At 56.2% G+C, this 17,438-nt stretch overlaps 2 protein-coding genes across 2 annotated transcripts; both read left to right on the forward strand.

The window, feature by feature from the left end:
- Window positions 1-1,312: 1,312 nt before the first annotated feature.
- LOC109769813 (uncharacterized) lies at window positions 1,313-2,097 on the forward strand. Its single transcript, XM_020328520.1, has 3 exons — window positions 1,313-1,722; window positions 1,871-1,883; window positions 2,005-2,097. The coding sequence occupies exons 1-3, from the start codon at window positions 1,313-1,315 to the stop codon at window positions 2,095-2,097; spliced, it is 516 nt and encodes a 171-aa protein (XP_020184109.1).
- Window positions 2,098-14,645: 12,548 nt separating this feature from the next.
- On the forward strand, window positions 14,646-15,167 carry LOC141026092 (uncharacterized). Its single transcript, XM_073502058.1, has one exon. The coding sequence runs from the start codon at window positions 14,646-14,648 to the stop codon at window positions 15,165-15,167; it is 522 nt and encodes a 173-aa protein (XP_073358159.1).
- Window positions 15,168-17,438: the final 2,271 nt, after the last annotated feature.

Consider the following 17,438-nt stretch of genomic DNA (forward strand, 5'->3'; position numbering starts at 1 on the left):
CTGTAGGACGTCCAGAAGTTCACTGGGTGCTTGGCATCTCTCAGTCGGTTCATCTATCGGCTGGGCGAGAAGGCCATCCCACTGTAACAGCTGATGAAGAAGACCACCTGCTTTGAGTGGACCAACCAGGCGGACGAGGCTTTCCTCCAGCTCAAGCGCATGAGGTCCATGCCGCCTGTTCTGGCCGCTCCGGCTGCTAAAGAGCCCATGTTCCTCTACATCACCGCTACCAGCCGGGTCGTCGGCACCGTGATCGTTGTCGAGCGTCCAGAAGACAGCAAGGCCCAACCGGTCCAGAGGCCGGTCTACAACCTGAGCGAGGTGTTGTCCGCCTCCAAGCAGAACTACCCCCACTACCAGAAGATGTGCTACGGTGTGTACTTTGCCACCAAGAAGCTGAAGCAGTACTTCTAGGAGCACACCATCACGGTTTTCTGCACCGCCCCCCTTGCCGAGATCATAGGAAACAGAGATGCCTTGGGTCGAGTGGCCGAGTGGGCCATCGAGCTAGCCCCCCACACCATCCTCTACCAGCCCTGCACCGCCATCAAGTCTCAAGCGCTGGCCGACTTCCTAGTCGACTGGGCCGAGACCCAGTACCTGCCGCCAGCGCCAGATTCCACTCATTGGTGGATGCACTTTGATGGCTCGAAGATGCGCACCGTATTGGGAGCCGGCATCGTCCTCACCTCTCCCAAAGGCGACCAGCTCAAGTACACGCTGTAGATCCACTTTGCCGCCTCCAACAACATGGCCGAGTACGAGGCGCTCGTCCACGGGCTCCGGCTAGCCAAGGAGATCGGCATCCGCCGGATTCTGTGATACGGCGACTCGGACTTGGTGGTCCAGCAGTCTTCTGGCGACTGGGGCGCCAAGGACACCAACATGGCGAGCTACCGCTTCCTCGTCCAGCAGATCAGTGGGCACTTCGACGGGTGCGAGTTCCTTCATGTGCCATGGGCCGACAACGAGCAAGTCAACGGCCTCGCACAGACTGACTCTACCCGGCAAGCCATACCAGCCGGCGTCTCCCTCGAATGCATGCGCAAGCCGTCTATCAAGCCTTTGCCGGAATCAAAGTCCATTTTCGTGCCGGCTAACCCCAGAGCAGTCGGATCTGGCTCGGGGACTTCACCAGTTGGCCCGCGGACTTTTGCAGACGGCCCGGGGGCTGCAGCACCTGCACCCGGCTACTTCAGAACCCGGCCGGGGGACTGCAGCAGTCGGCCCGGGAACTTCAACAACGCAGCAAGCAGCGGCCGGCTCTGACCCCCCGCCTCCCAACCTGACCGCCCTGGTACCGGTTGCTGTCATGACGGTGGTAGAAGCTCCATCTTGGGCACAGCCCATCCTCAAATTCCTGGTGAGCCGAGAGCTACCAGCCGACGAGATCTTGGCCCGACAGGTGCAACGCCGGGCGGTGGCATACACGATAGTCGACAGAGAGCTCGTCAGGCGCAGCGTGACTGGCGTGTTCCAGCGCTGCGTCGAGCCGGACAAGGGCATAGCAATCCTGAGAGATATCCATCAAGGAGAATGTGGCCACCACACTGCCTCCAAAGCCCTCGTCGCCAAAGCTTTCCGCCATGGTTACTTCTGGTCGACTGCTTTGGACGACGCCAAAGAGTTGGTCCGCAAGTGCAAGGGGTGTCAGTGCTTCAGCTCCAAGCAGCACATGCTGGCCTCTGCAATCAAGACCATTCCCTTACCTGGTCGTTTGCCGTATGGGGATTGGACATGGTGGGCCCATTCAAGACAGCACGCGGCGACATGACCCATCTGCTGGTCGCCGTGGACAAGTTCACGAAGTGGATTGAGGCAAGGCCAATCAAGAAGTTGAATGGTCTGACTACCGTCACATTCATTGCAGATATCACCGTCCGGTACGGCATCCCGCACAGCATCATCACCAACAATGGCACGAACTTCGCCAAAGGCGCCTTGGCTCGTTTCTGCGCGACGCAGGGTATCCGACTGGACCTAGCGCCTGTTGCCCATCCGCAGTCAAACGCCCAGGTGGAGCGAGAAAACGGCTTCATCCTGTCCGGCATCAAGCCCCGACTAGTCGAGCCTCTGGAGCATTCGGCCGACTGCTAGATCGAAGAGTTGTCGACCATCCTTTGGAGTCTTCGGACTACGCCGAATAAAGCAACCGGCTTCACACCCTTCTTCCTCGTGTACGGGGCTGAGGTTGTCATCCCAACTGACATTGAGTTCGACTCACCTCGCGTCATCATGTATACGGAGGCGGAAGCCAAGGAGGCGCGAGAAGACGGCATCGATCTGCTGGAAGAGGCCCGGCTGCTAGCACTCAGCCGGTCCGCCATCTACCAGCAGAGTCTGCGCCGCTACCACAACAAGAAGGTCAAGCCGTGTGCCTTCCGTGAGGGCGATCTTGTGCTCCGACTGATCTAGCAAACAGCTGGCCAGCACAAGCTCTCGGCTCCTTGGGAGGGGCCTTTCATCATCAGCAAGGCCCTAGGCAACGAGTCCTACTACCTCATCGACGCACAGAAGCCCAGGGCTCGCAAGAGGGACAATTTTGGCCAAGAGACGAAGCGACCGTGGAACGTGAACCTTCTCCGCCCATTATACAGTTAATGCGGTGTATGTACCACGCTACCTTTTGTATTAAGCAAAGACAACACGTCCCCTGAGGCGCACTCGGGGGCTACCTTTTTATCTATAAGATAAGCTTCGCCTATGAATGTGTTCTTTCATTCTTTTGCCCTGTCCGGGTCCGGTCAGCCGGCCTGGGGGCTCGCCGCCTTGACCTAAGTTGGCGCCACCCAAAGTCGGCTAAGTAGTGTGCCGACGCCAAAGCCCTCTCTTCGCCTCAGCTACAGCTCGCAGCGCGACTGTCCGGCTGGAAAGAGTTAATGGCCAGAAATGATGTCCACACAAAAAACGGCCAAGGAAAAACGCCAACACAGGCCAGGCTAGCTCCTCGCCTCACCCGTCCGGCTGCCCAGCAGCCGGCCGGCCGGCTTCTCGCTCGACTAAGTTATGCTCTAGGCGGCTGAAGTAACTTGCCTATTCTAAATGGCCAAGTCCCTGACCCGGCCACAGACCATAGCGCGGCTGTCCGGATGGCAGGGCGGCAGCCAAAGGAAGACAGCAAAAGAAAAAGTCAAATAGAGCAAAGGAAAAAACCGAGCCAGAACCCGGCAAAGACACGAGCATGTAGGAAATAAATTATATACATCGCAAAAGGCCCAAGGCCAGCATTCAACAGAGTTTGAAGTACACCCCCAGCGGGTGGAACTGCGCGCGATTAACTTGTTTTTCGAGTACAAGGCAGAGAAATTCAAAAAGATAAAGGGCCGCCTAGGCCGAGGGCGCTACGGGCTGTGTCAACAAGTCGGCGGTGGCTGGGGCACCGGCTGGTGGGGCATCGGGCTGACGTGTCTCAGCCTGGTCGGCGGCGGCGGGGGCTGACGTGGTCTCCCACGGCTCGCTGGCTGAGGCCCGATCGGGCTGAGTCCGGCTGGTCGCTCCGCCGTCTGGTCCAACGTCCTCACCTTCCTCGTCCTCGTCCTCCTCGGTGCCCTCGTCGTTGGAGACGATCTCCTCTGTCGAGTCCTCCCCCTCGTCCGGGTTTAGCCCAAACCAGGATGGCGGCACCTCAGTGTCATCATCTGCCCGTTCTGGGATGAAGACGCCGACGTCGGCATAGTCGACAAGGGCTACTGCGCGTTTGACGATCTCATCACACTCCGCCTCCAGCTTCGGCCCTGCCTCCTGGCGGAAAGTGGCTAGCTGAGCCAACCTCATGTTCGGGTACCACGCCTTGACGAACTCCAGCGTCGCCCTGGCGCCTGTCCGAGCTGCGGCACCCTTCCAAGCCTCAAGCCGCTTGGCGCCACCTCCAGCCAGTCGGCAGTCCGGCTAGGAGTCCGAGGAATCCGCGCATCCGGCCAAAGCCCAGCCAGGACCTGCGACCAACGTGCTGAAGTCGGCGGAGCAGGCGGTGCGCTGACTGAAGGCGCATCTTGATGGCCAAGAGCTGCTCGCCCCGATTCCGAGGCTGGTTTGGCGGAATACCCATGCCCGTCCTCCTCCGCTGATCGCGCCGCGCCTCGATTGCCTGGCAGATGGCAATGGATTGACCGGGGAAATACTCTGTCCAAAAGAAGATTAAAAAGATTTAGAAGCTGGTTCCCTGCAGCAGCCGGCAACTAAGCAACCAAGGAAGAAAGGACCTACCTTCGAGCATATCCTCAATCACCTCGTAGCCGTCCGACATCAGCTTCTCCCTCTCGGCCCAGTCCAAGCGCTCTGTCTCAAACTCGGCCTTGCGGAGCACCTCCCCGTCCTTCAGCCATCGGACCCCCTCCTTGTGTCGGGCCGCCTGGTCCGCTAGCTCCTTCGCAAGCCGGCCACGCTCTGTGGCCGCCTGGCTACGCTCCTGCTCCTTGGCCTGGAGCTGGCCCTCGAGCTCGCACGCGCGCGTCCGAAGATGGGCGGCGGCCTCTGCAAAAACAAGAAAGGAATGTCAACATCGACAAAGACAAGAAGTCATCGGAAGATCCGGCCTGACTGCTCAGTAGTCGGCCCGAATCTTGGGGGCTACACCCAGCGGGTGCGTTTGCGCGCCCCCACTGAAAGCCGGCCTATGCACCGCGGCTCTGCTGCAACTCGGTGGTCCGGGTGGTGAGCATCCTGCTCTGTGCATTGAAGGCAGCCGCACGCATGTTGTGGTAGTCCTGCAACAAGCACAACACATCAGCATTCGAAAATACACCTTAAAGTACCAACCCACCTGCTCAGCAGCTGGCTTGGAACTCGGGGGCTACACCCAGTGGGTGCGCTAGCGCGCCCCACTGAAGATTACAAGAATAAAAAGCAAGATCGAGAGCGTACCCGACGGCTGTCCGCATCACCATCATCTCGTTCCCCGCCTGCAGGAGGGTGGCGCCGTGGGGGTTGAACTTGTCCAGGACATCCTTCACCGCAAGGTTCAGGGCGGCCGGGCCGGGTCCTGGCGTCCAACCAGGCGGAGTGGAGCTGGTAGCCTCAATGTCACCCGTCGGCGGGCTCGTGGCCCCGATTCCCACTGGCCTCGTGGCGGAGAATGCTGGCACCCGGCGTAAGCTCGCGGAGGCACGTGTCGTCACGGCCCGGCTTGGCACCAGCTTGGTGTTGGCTGGCGGCACCTCCTGCCCTTCGGGCTGGCCACCGCCCCGCTCGTCGGCACCCGGCGCGCGCTGAGCGTCCTCCGGGATGATGGGGTCGGTCATCCCCTGCTCTGGCGCAGTCTGGCCAGCTCCGGCTCCTCCAGTCAGCGTCCGGTCCTCCACCACCAGCGGCTCCGGCTGTTGCAGGTCGGAAGCCTCCGGAACCATGTTGCGGGTCTGGTCCTCTGCGGCCTTGGCGCCAGCCTCTGCCTGCGCCTTGGCCGCCGCATTCGCCTGTGCCTTGGCTGTGGCATCAGCTTTCGCCTGCGTCGCGGTCGCCGCCTCGGCCTCTAGTCGCGCTGCGGCCTCCCGCTCCTCCCACGCCTCTCACGCATTCCTCTCTGTCGGCTCCCGAAGGGCGGCGGCTGGGTCCACGCGACGGGCCTCCTCCGAGCCACCTGCTGAGATCAGAGAGGCGGATGGAGCCCGTGAAACAGAAAGGAGGCCCTGCACGGCAAGAAAGAAGCAAGCACAAGTAAGAAGAAAAGCCAAGACAAAACAACCAAAACAAGAGCAGTCAAAACACTTACGGGGACACCATCGGGCGTTGCTTCGGGGCCCTGCAGACGGCGGCCGCCGTCGCGGACTCTTGCCGCTTGGTCACGGCAACTGTCGACTTGGCCTTCTTGGTCGGCCGGCTGCCGAACATCCCCACGTCGGCGCGGCGCTTGGAAGTGTAGGGTGCTCCAGTCGGCGCCCTGCCTGTCGGCCGCGCCACCGAGGGGTCGGCGCCTGTCCTATCGGCGCCTTCAGGGCAGCTTTGCTCGTCGCCATCCTCGTCATCGTCTGGCCAATCCCGGACGTCGCCTCCTGTGCCGCCACCTCCCCGGGCGGCGTCGTCCTCCTCCAACGCGGCCGCCCCCAGCTCGGGGTCGCCCACGTCGCTCTCCTCGTGGTATGGGTGCCACTGGTGGCCGGGATCCGGCGTGCCACCTACTATCTGACCGGTGAAGCACTGCACCGTGTTCGGATGGTTAGGTCTGATGAAGAGCATTGCGTGAGCAAAAAGGGAGACCAGATACTAACCGCAGGCGGCGGGTTGGCGCGGCTGTAAGTCTCCTTGCCGAAGCTCCAGTTCTCCTCGCTGAGCTGGCTGCTAGAGATGTAGTTATCATGGCGAACGACCTCCACAGTCGGCAACTCCTTAGTCGACATCTGGCTCGGGTCCCGGCGGCCGCTCATGTCGCAAATCAAGTGTGGCCGAAATTGAAGCGGCGACACCCAACTCTGGATGAAGGCAGCCAGCAGGTCCGCCGGCTGGAGGCCCTCTGAGTCCGTCATCCCTTGCAGGCAGTCGAGGACGTTGGTGATGGCAGACGGCAGCGGCTTCGGCTGCTGGCCCTAGTTGTTCTGTGGCTCAGGAGGCGGACAGGCCGCATAATCCGGCAAGTTGACGTAGTCGCGCGTCGAGTGCAAGTCGCGGACATAAAAGTAAGACTTCTGCCACAACTTGGCCGACTCCAGCACGACTACAGCCGGAAACCAGGTCCTGGCGCCGGTGCGCCACATGGCGACGCAAGCGCCGCACTAGGCCGGCTCGCCCTTGGCCGCGGTGCCGAGCTTGAGGTAGAAGAACCTCCCCCACAACTCGAGCGTGGGCTGGACACCGAGGTAGCCTTCGCAAAAGGTGATGAGGGCAGAGAGGAGGACCATAGTATTGGGCCTGAGGTGGTGAGGCTGCAGGCGGTAAAGGTTGAGGAAGGCGCGGAAGAAGCCACTCGCCGGCAAACCGATGCCGCGGAGGAAGTGGCTGCGGAAAACGATGAACTCGGCCTCCAGCGCCGGCGAGATCTCCCGCGCATCAGGAATCCGCGCGCCCACGCACGCTTTGTTGGGCATCCTTCGCGTCGCGCGGAGGAAATCGATGTGCCTGTCGTGGACGTTCGAGCCGTCCCACTCGCCTCGCGCCATGGCTTGCGGTGGCTGGGCGGCGGCGCGACAAGGTCAGGTGGCGGCAAGGTTGCCGTGATGCAGTGGAGCTAGGCATCGTCGGGCTGCCGTGGCGCTTCGGTGGCGGGCGGAGCAGCGACAGCAACGAGCGAAGGAAGAAGAAGCAAGAAGATGGGGAGCGGAGGGGTGCGCGTGCGCTCTGCCGTGCCCTCCTATTATACGGCTGCGGCAGCGGAGCCGATGCGGCAAGGCATGGGGGATGTGGGGATTAACTACGCCCACGCCCCGCACGTCCCGTAAATCCTGCGCCATCATGGCGCATCTTCAATTGGCCCCAGAAGGGCAACCGCCCACCTCGGCCGCAACGGATCCGCGCGCGTGCCGAGTCCCTGTGGTGGTAGGCCCGAGCCTGCGGCGACGTCCCCTCGCGCGCGTGGGCTGGCAGGCCGGCCTGGCCTGCTGGCGCCGCGTGGCGCGCGAGCAACGGGCGGCAGGCGCGCCACTCGGTGGCGTCAGCTCGGAGCCCGCCACGATGATTCGAACTTGCCAGGCGGTCGGCCCAGCCTCGGCCGGCTCCTGGCAAATGGCTTCTCCCAGCCGGACGAAGCAAAGACACAAGACCTCTCGGAGTAGGAAACTGCTGAGGCACTCCGGCTTGAGCCGCGACGCCTCACCAGCTTCGGGGACTACTGTTGGAAGGATTGACCACGGGTAGCCTCATCCACACCCCTTAACATTTCAAGACATCGGGGCTAGCAAAGCCCCTTGCACCTCGGACGTGTTGCCGGCTCCTTGGGCCGGCTGGCCCAAGCGGCCGGCTCCCAGATGGCGGCGCACTCTCAGAAGGCGGCTTTGGGGGAGGCCGACTCCTAGCACCGGCCCCTCCTCCCCCCAGAGTTTGCACCCATTCATTACGATGAGATGGGGTGTGGCTATAGGGCCACCTGCTCCCCCCAAATCCCGGAGGAGCGTGGCTATAGTGCGAGTGGACCAAGCGGACACTCGCCTGCCCGGCGCGGCACTGTAGCCATGCGGCTTGTGACGCTGCCCTCGTCGGCTAGGGCCATGCTCCCACGACGGGCGGTCGGTACGGCCTGCAGGCGGTGGGCCCTACCTGTCCATGAGCGACCAGAAGACGGCGCCCCCCAAGAAGGCGGCCTCAGGGGCGGGCCGGCCTCCAGCAGGCGGCCCTTCCCTCCCCTCGGAGTCCACGCGCCATTACTCCGACGAGACGGAGCATGGCTACAGTGAGCGCACGCCAGGCGGCGGGACTGTAGCCATGCAACTCCCGACAAGACCTCCGTCATTAAGAGCGAGGCTACAGCAAAAGGCAATCAGCGTGGCCCGCAGCAGGCGGGCCCCACCTGTCGGTCGGATTCTCAGCAGCCGGCGGGCCCCACCAGGTGGCGGGCCCCAGCAGCCGACGGACAACCCGACGACCCTAGACACTGATGTCCGGGTCCTACACCCGGCCCTATTACCATTGTACCCCTGGGGGTAGGCCTATATAAACACCCCAGGCTCTCCCATGCAAAGGGTTCAGCACACACGCCCCTGACACACACCATAGCTAGGAGAAGCAAGAGAGCTAGCCTTACCCTTCTTCTTCCTCTAGCAATACAGCTCAAGGAGCACGATTGTAGCCACCCTTTGATCATAGTCATCATGCGGAGACCCCACAGAGCAGGACTAGGGGTGTTATCTCCCCGGAGAGCCCCGAACCTGGGTAAGTCTTGTGTGCGATCGAGCTCTCGCCCATTCCCGCTTCCAGGGCCCGACGACGTCCTCCTGTCCCCATCCATGATAAGCCATCCCCTGGCATCTGTCGCGAGAATACCCCAACACCGGTTGGCGTACCGAAAAAAGACAGCGTTAGATTGCAAAATATATCCAGACCATGCAACCTAGATGGTTGCGGATGGTTTGAGGGTTGGCTGCCCTTAGGCCAACTCCAACACACGGCCCCAAATGGTCCAGCCCTGTCCGTTTGGGGGCAAACGGACAGAAAACACGGCCCAATGCGCGGGAGAAAATAGAGAAACGTCCGGTTTTCGTCAGTTTTCGACGCATTCCCAGCCCAAATTTGGGCCGCGCTTGCGTAGAAACAGACAGTGCGCGGACGGGCGGGACACGCACCCTTGTCCTCCTCTGGCCCGCCCGCCGGGGACACAATGCGCCCACTTCACTCCCTTTCCAAAAAACCTCCCACGCTCTCCGCCCCCATCCCTCCTCCATGGCCGGCAACCTGAAGAAACCCAGCCACCCGACCACCACCGTGCGCCCCGTGACGAAGAAGAAGGGCCTGAAAGGCCCGAAGAAGCCGTGGTTGGAGCTCACGTCGGCGGAGCTCACGTGGCTGGACCATGAATCGGCCAAGAGGAGGGTCTGGCTGACCGTTGCGGCGGAGAAGAAAGCCGCTACCGACTTCGCCACTGAGGCCGCCTTCGAGGACAAGGAGGCCACCATCGCCAAGGCGCACGCCCTCGTCATGCTAGGTTTGTGCTGACCTGCGTCGCCGGCCATTCTCTCGATCGCTGCCATGGCCACGGCTAGCATAGGTTCATCGGCCGTTCTCTTTCCGCAGTGCCCTCGCCCAGCTCCACCATAAAACCGGAGACGGCTGGTTTTCATCCGCCAAGTACCATGCTCAGACCTGGTTCTCCATGTCGCCGAACGGCAGCGTGATCGCGCATGTCACCCCCGACGTCGCGCCTATCATCGACCTCACCGTCACGTCAAGGTCCAGTGGCGTCGGCCAGTCGTCTGCCGGGGTGCAAAGGAAGCAGCCCCGGTTGATTCCTACGGCAACCCATCCTGAGGGCCGCAACCTGTTCGACAATATGCCAATCCTTACACCGACGGCCGACGACCCCGCGTTCATGGAGAACGTCATGTACGAGGGATGTGGCCAGGCCTTCCACACCGAGGGCCAAGACCAAGGCTATGATCTCAATGCGACACAAAGCCAAGACGGTCGCGGCCAAGTGTCAATGAAGTAGCAGAGGCCGACGACCAGGGCAACTCATGGCATGAAGATGAGGGCATTTATTGCGAAGATGAGGAAGAAGAGGGTGTCAACATTGCGGAGGAGCCATTGTTCATCGATGAGCTCACCCAAAGAGCCGACACACAAAGGAGAAGGCAAAGCATTCGTACGGGGTCATACACCAAAGATGAGGACATGTTGCTTTGTGAGAGCTGGATGGAGATGGGGAAAGATCCCAAGACCGGTGCCGAGCAAAAAGGATCTATTTTTTGGACAAGAGTTCATAAAACCTTTCATGAACGGAGGAAGTTTGTGCCCTACAAGTTTGCAAGCAACCGTGGCATCAATTCAATACAAAAGAGATGGGGGTTCATTCAACAAGAATGCAACAAGTATTGTGTCGCACTTGAGAGCGTTGAAGCACGTCCCGTGAGTGGCCTATGCGTAGGCGACTTGGTATGATCTCTCCTTTTTGATTGCTACGACATGTTTATGTTTGTTGTATCTTGTGCCCTTAGCTATTACATTTGTGGCCATCTCTTTGATTGTGTAGGCATTCCAATTTTTGGAAGCCTTCAAGGTCTGGCATAAGAACAAACCATTCGTTCTCACACATTGTTGGTCGCTCATCAAAGATTGCCCCAAGTTCAAAGGTCAATATGCCGCTCTAAAGAAGAAAGGAGGGAAGGCGGCCGTGGATGCCGATGGAGATGTGGTGAAGAGGCCGTAGGGCAAGACCAACTCGAAGATTGACGAGAAGCATGATGCAACATCTTTCGCGTTGCAATCAACTTTGCAAGGCATGATGACACAAAAGGATGTGAGGGACGAGAGGAAGCGCCTAGGAAAGGAGGAGCAAATGAAGATATATTTGGGTCTCCAAACGAAGAAGCCCGAAGAAGAGGAAGCTCGACATGGAGGAGGCCACCAAGATGAGGAAGCTCGACATTGAGGAGGCCGCCCAAGCGAAGAAATTCACGGTCGAGGCCACCAATGCCGACACTAAAGCAAAAGAGGTGGTGCTAGTAATCCTGGGCATGGACCTGACCAACATGTCACCAAAGAGAAGAAGTTGGTTCGAGAGCCGGCAAAAGTAGATGTTCGACTGAGATGGCATGAACTAGGGCGGGCTCGGCCACGGACTATGTCCGTTCTTTTTTAAGGCTAGCAAGTGTGCCGGCCGATGGATGTGTTGCCAGCGAGAAAACTTGGGGGTGTGTTTTGAAGGTTGTCAAGGGTGCCGGCTACTGGCTTTGTTGCTGACGAGACGAGAGACATGTGGGTTGATCTTTCTGTAGGCTGGTCTATGTATGCCCGGCACAATGCTTCGGTGCCTTAAGGCACCTGCCTTTGTGTCTATGACATGTGGGCCCAACAGGTGGCTGGCCCACATGTCAGTGACCCAAAGGCAGGTGCCTTTAAGGCACCGAAGCTGCGTCCGTATGCCTACCGCTGGTTTTGTTGGCAATGTGAACGACGGTCACGGTGACAATTTTTTTTAAAACAATTCTATGCGGCCGTACGAGATGCATCTGCGCGTTGGGCGCACGGCAAGCACATCCCGAAAAATGGCCGGACACCGGAGGGGGGAATCCGAGGAGCTTCAACCAGATGGAGGACTTTTTCGGGAGTGCTTGGGTGATTGTGGCCTTGCGGACTTGGGTTTCACGGGGTACCCATTTACGTGGGACAACAAGCAAGATCAAGGGGCTAACATCCAGGTTTGACTTGACAGAGCTACATGCAATGATGAGTTCATGAACTTATTTCCTGAGACGGTAGTGGAGCATATTCTCACCGAAGAGTTGGACCATGCGGCGCTGATCATTAGGGCCGCGGCATCACTGGATGCGGGCAGGATGAAGAAGCCAGGGGGTTTTAGATATGAGGAGGCTTGGACAAGACATGAGGATTATGAACAAATGTTTGCACGAGTGTGGGAGCAAACCAATCAGCAGCATGGGTCGTCGGCATGCATGTGCATCAAGCTGAGCTCGCTTTCCAAGGCCATGCAAACGTAGAGTCGGGAGGTCTTTGGCTCCCTGCGACGGCAAATTTCCAAGCTAAAGGTGCAGCTCAAGGACGCTAAGGAAAGGTCGCTTCAGACCAGGTTTTTTCAGGAGGTGAAGGACATTGAAAGCCAGCTCCATGATCTTTATGAAAAGGAGGAAATTTATTACAAACAGCGATCACGTTTAGACTGGTTGCAATGGGGTGATCAAAATACCAAGTATTTCCAAAATCGGGCTTCTCATAGGAAGAGGAAAAATACGGTGAAGGCCCTATGCAGGGAGGATGGCACTCGGTGTACTTCTGATGACGAGATGCGTGCGCTTGCAGCGGGCTTTTATGCTTCGTTGTTCCAATTCGAAGGCTCGAATGCAGCGGAAAGAGTTTTGCAACACATTGATATGTTAGTCTCAGAGGAGATGAACGAAAAATGATCTCGGATATGGAGATAGAGACAGCTCTTTTCCAGATGGGCCCTACTAAGGCCCCGGGACCGGATGGTTTCCCGGCCTTGTTCTACCAACGACACTGGTCGGTGGTGAAGGAGGATGTGTGCAAGGCGGTGAAGGACTTCTTATATGGAGCTGAGACACATGAAGGCTTTAATGATACGATTATCGTGATGATACCTAAAGTCAACTCACCGAAGTTGATGTCCCAATTCAGACCGATAAGCCCATGTAATGTGCTCTACAAAATTGCTACAAAGGTACTTGCTAATAGACTGAAGGGAATCCTCCCGTTGTTGATCTCGGAGGAGCAAAGTGCTTTTGTGCCCGGAAGGCTCATCACGGATAATGTCTTGGTTGCATATGTGTGTATCCATGCAATCAGGAAGAGGAGTAGGAGGAAGCCACTATGTGCGGTCAAGCTGGATATGATGAAGGCATACGATAGAGTGGAATGGAATTTTCTAGAAAGGGTGATGGTGCGGTTTGGTTTTAATGCAGCATGGATTTGGATGATAATGAGATGTGTGACTTCAGCATGTTTTAGGGTGAAGCTCAATGGGGGGATCTCAGATTCATTCCTACCTTCGAGGGGTCTCCGCCAAGGTGATCCGTTGTCACCGTACCTTTTCTTGTTCTGCGTAGAAAGATTTTCAGCATTGCTAAAAAATGCACAAGGTGCGGGTGAGCTGCGAGGGGTTTCTTTTGGGAGCACTGGCCCCATGGTTACCCATCTTCTCTTCGCGGATGATTGCATTGTTTTTCTGGACGGATCCGAGAGTAATCTCCTCACGCTCAAGTCGATCTTGGGGGACTATGAGATGGCGTCAGGATAGAAAGTTAACATGCAAAAGTCGGCCATATTTTTTGGGAAGGGGAGCACGGAGGAGAGCAAAGAGCAGCTCAAGGCAGTTATCGGGATCAATTCGGAAGCACTGAGTGAGAAATATTTGGGTCTGCCTACCGCCGTGGGCAAGTCCAAAGAAGGTACTTTCAAATATGCTAGGGAGAGTGCTAAGGGAAAGGTCACGGGATGGAAGGGGCAAGGATTATCCAAGAAGGCTCGTGAGGTGCTGGTTAAATCGGGGCTCCAGTCTACCCCAACTTTCACCATGAGTTGCTTCCAACTCACCAAGAAATTGTGCGGGAACCTGACATCTATCTCTTCTAACTTTTGGTGGGGTGAAGCTAACGGTGAGAAAAAGGTACACTGGATCGCTTGGCAAAAAATGTGCGCGAGCAAACGCGAGGGTGGTATGGGTTTTCATGATATGGAGGTTTTTAATCAAGCGTTATTGGCAAAGCAAGCCTGGAGAATTATGCTTGTCCCCTCTTTGTTGTGTGCACGTGTCCTCAAGGCACGCTATTTTGTTATGGGACTATCCTCAATGCAACATGTCCGAGTGGTGCTTCTTACACCTTCAAAAGCATTTTGTTTGGCCGGGACTTATATGGAGAGTGGGGGACGGCTCGAGCATTTGCATCCACCATGATAGTTGGATACCACGCAAAGGTAGCCTTTGGCCGCTGGGCCAAGTATTTGTGCCAGGGATCACGCGAGTGAGCGATCTCCTCAATGTAGATGCTTTGGGGTGGGATCGGCCCAAGCTGGAGGCGATGTTCTCAGAGGGAGACGTTCATGATATTTTGCAAATTTGTGTTGGGGGCGCGGAGACAGAAGATACACTGGCTTGGAACTTTACAAAGAACGGTCATTTTTCGGTCAAGTCAGCGTACCATCTAGGTATGGAAAAGAAACAGGCGAGATCGGGACAGCCCGGCTCGTCCTCTTCGGTAGCAACACATCGAGGCTGGCTGGCGCTTTGGAGTACAAATGCACCAAGTAATGCACTCTTTCACGTATGGCGGCTGATTAGGAACGGCCTAGCGGTGGGTTCCGAGCTACTCCGGAGGAAAATCAGACCCGGTGTTTTCTGTCTGGCGTGCGGGCGCGAAGAAACGGTGCATCACAGGTTTTGGGGCTGCTATCATTCAATGTGCTTCTGGAAAGAGTTGGGTTCGGTATTGGGTGCGAGGGTGGCGACCCCACCTCGTTTGTTCTGCACCCAGAGCTCGCTTGCATCGTGGCTGCTTCAGTGGATGTCCGAGGCATCCGATGATGACAAGGCTGCGATGGTCCAAGGCCTATACGCCCTTTCGCTGGCAAGGAATGACACAAGGGATGGAAAGCGCATTGAAGAGGCGGACTCGGTGGCGAGGCGGGTTGCATCTCTGATGGACGAATGGAAGAGGGTGTGTGGTCGGGAGGAAACCTCAACAAGAACAGCTCAACATGCGATATGGGAACCACCGGTGACGGGCTGGCTTAAAGCAAACGTCGACGGTGCTACATCTCGGTCGGGACAAGAAGGAGGTGTGGGTGTTGTTTTTAGAGATGAGATGGGCGCTTTCAGGGGTGCGGCATCTTTTTTCCTTCCTGGGATTTCGCAGGCAGAGACCACCGAGCTGATGGCATGCAGAAGAGCGGTGCAAATGGCGCTACAGCAAGGCATTCCAAAACTGCATGTGGAGATTGGTTGTTTGGTGGTTGCTAGGATGCTGAATGAGAAAGAAAGAAACCTGTCGGCGGTTGGCATCGTGGTAGAAGAGATCAAGACGATGGCGACGAATTTGGGAGACTTCAAGGCTACCTAGCTCCGGAGGAGCGCGAATAAAGCGGCCCATGAGTTAGCTTATTTTGGTTTATGTAATGGTGTGTCGGTTTCGTGGGATTTAGCTCCCCCGGATTGTATTCTCAGTATTGTATCAGATGAACTACCTGATCTAGTCTAAATAAAGTGGGGAAGTAATTTTCAAAAAAAAAAACGGCCGGACATGTTCGCACACGAACACACCACCGTGTACCCTCGACGCCGGGGGTGATGCACTGCAGCTCACGTCGAAGGAGACCCGCCGAAAGCGCGGTACGCAAGACAATCCGGCGGGCGCTTTTGGAGACCCGAAATCCCACACGCCCGGGAGGGACCCCGTCAGGGCGCGCGGCGGCTATGGGCTGCCCTAGGTCGACCTGATCGCCCCTAGGGCCTCGAGGTTCGCCGCCCTGCAATGAACACGAACGAACCAAGAACGAGGAAGAAGAAGAACTAGGGTTAAGGAGAAAAGATAAAAGATAAAAGTGGTAGATGTGTTTGTTCGATTGTGTGTTGTTCAATCGGCCGTCACCCCTTAGATATATAAGAGGCGGCTGGACTTCCCGTGCAAGGAAAAGGCTTGGATTCACGTCCAAAACCCTAGTCAAATTCGGATTGGTTTTGTCCGAACTTTCCAAAACTGTTCGGTTTAAACTGGCTGCACTTTGCGGGTCTTTTTTGTGGTGGTAAACGATCTCGGATGGAAACGACCCAAAAGCAATCTTGACCGTTTCGACGAGACGAACAACTTTCATGTTGAACGTTTTTTGATCAGAGGTCATCTTGAGGGAGTTTTCGGCTGTTTTCCTAAGTCTGCGGCAGAAAAATCCAAAACCCGGACAAACATCCCCGGAGTGTCCGGCCATCCTCGGAGAAATCCAAAACCCGGATGATCATTCCCGGAGTGTCCGGCCATCCTGATGTAGCCACGCATTTTCGGCCGTAACTCTTGCATACGAACTCGGAGACATTTCTTATATCAAAATCGATCGTTTCGACGAGACGAAGACAATCCATGTAGATAACTTTTCCATATGAGGCAGTCTTGGGGTGCAATCAGCCGAATAGTGTTCTGAATACAAAATCTCGGTATTTCGAACACAACTTTGGCCTTTGAGATGAGATCGGACGGCGATGGCCCAAACTTTAAAGATGTTCATATCAACAATACGGAACTCTTTCATGTAGACCACTTCTCCATTTGAGGCTATCTTAAATAAGTTCTTGACCGTGCCAAAATCTGGTGTCAACACATGCCCCCCTATTTTTCGGCAAAGCTTGTGTGCCGAAAAATAACTTGCACGAAGTTTGTTCCAAGCGCGATGTCAACACTCCATCAGCCATTTGTACATGCTTAGGACGATAGGTATATATCGGCCATTTAGATTAGCAACAAAGTGAAGCTAATTGAACATATGATGATTTGGTAATACCCTTTCATGATGTAAGAAATTACATTGCATCCATGGATTAAAATAAGCCCACTGAGGGTAACCAATCATACCTGGTAAAGAATTCCATGGCATATGCATCAATGACATAGTTGAAGAATATGGATAATGTGTGGACCGAAGATGTTGAAACCTTCGGCTTGGTCCTTCATAGTTTTCACTCTTTTCCTTCTTCATCTTTGCCGCACTTTGTGTAATGAATGCTTTCACATAATTCTTATTTTGAGTACTTCCTTTAGGAACCCATGCCATGTTCCTTTCTTCAAGTTCTTGTGCACTAAGTTTTTGTAATTTCTTCTTTTGCCAATATGATAAGCCGAGTGAGCGCCCCGGCTGTGATTTTGTTTGAACTAATGACAATTCTTGTTTTACCTTGTGCACTTTCAACTTCTTTTCTTCAGATTTGGCACTTTGATTCTCGACAATTGATTGCTTCATCTCATTGCCTTTAGTAGCCAATGTTAACACTTTAATTGGCTCTTTATCCTTTAAGATCAAATCTGAATTGGCACTCTTGCGACCATCTTTTTTAACTCGATATACTTGTTTGATCACCTCTTCCTTCTTTCTTGAGCTCCGGACCGATTCTTTCTTATTAAAACGGTCTTGAACATATGACAGCTCACTAAACATTGATCTTCTTGGAGCTGCATAACAATGGTGAGATGGTCTAAAATATGATGGAGAATGTGCCATTGTATCATACCTGTCCCATGATGAATATCGATCTACATGATCATAGGGAGGCATTCACCACATTGGCATTGGCGGCCCAAAATAAGGATATGAACACGTTGCATTAAAATTCTCTTCTTGCCAATACC

The sequence above is a fragment of the Aegilops tauschii genome, chromosome 6, assembly GCF_002575655.3.
Source record: "Aegilops tauschii subsp. strangulata cultivar AL8/78 chromosome 6, Aet v6.0, whole genome shotgun sequence".
In the NCBI taxonomy this organism is placed as follows: Eukaryota; Viridiplantae; Streptophyta; class Magnoliopsida; order Poales; family Poaceae; genus Aegilops; species Aegilops tauschii.

Coding starts and splice junctions, on each gene's coding strand:
- LOC109769813 (XM_020328520.1), top strand. CDS start 1,313: ATGACGGTGGTAGAAGCTCCATCTTGGGCACAGCCCATCCTCAAATTC.
- LOC141026092 (XM_073502058.1), top strand. CDS start 14,646: ATGGTCCAAGGCCTATACGCCCTTTCGCTGGCAAGGAATGACACAAGG.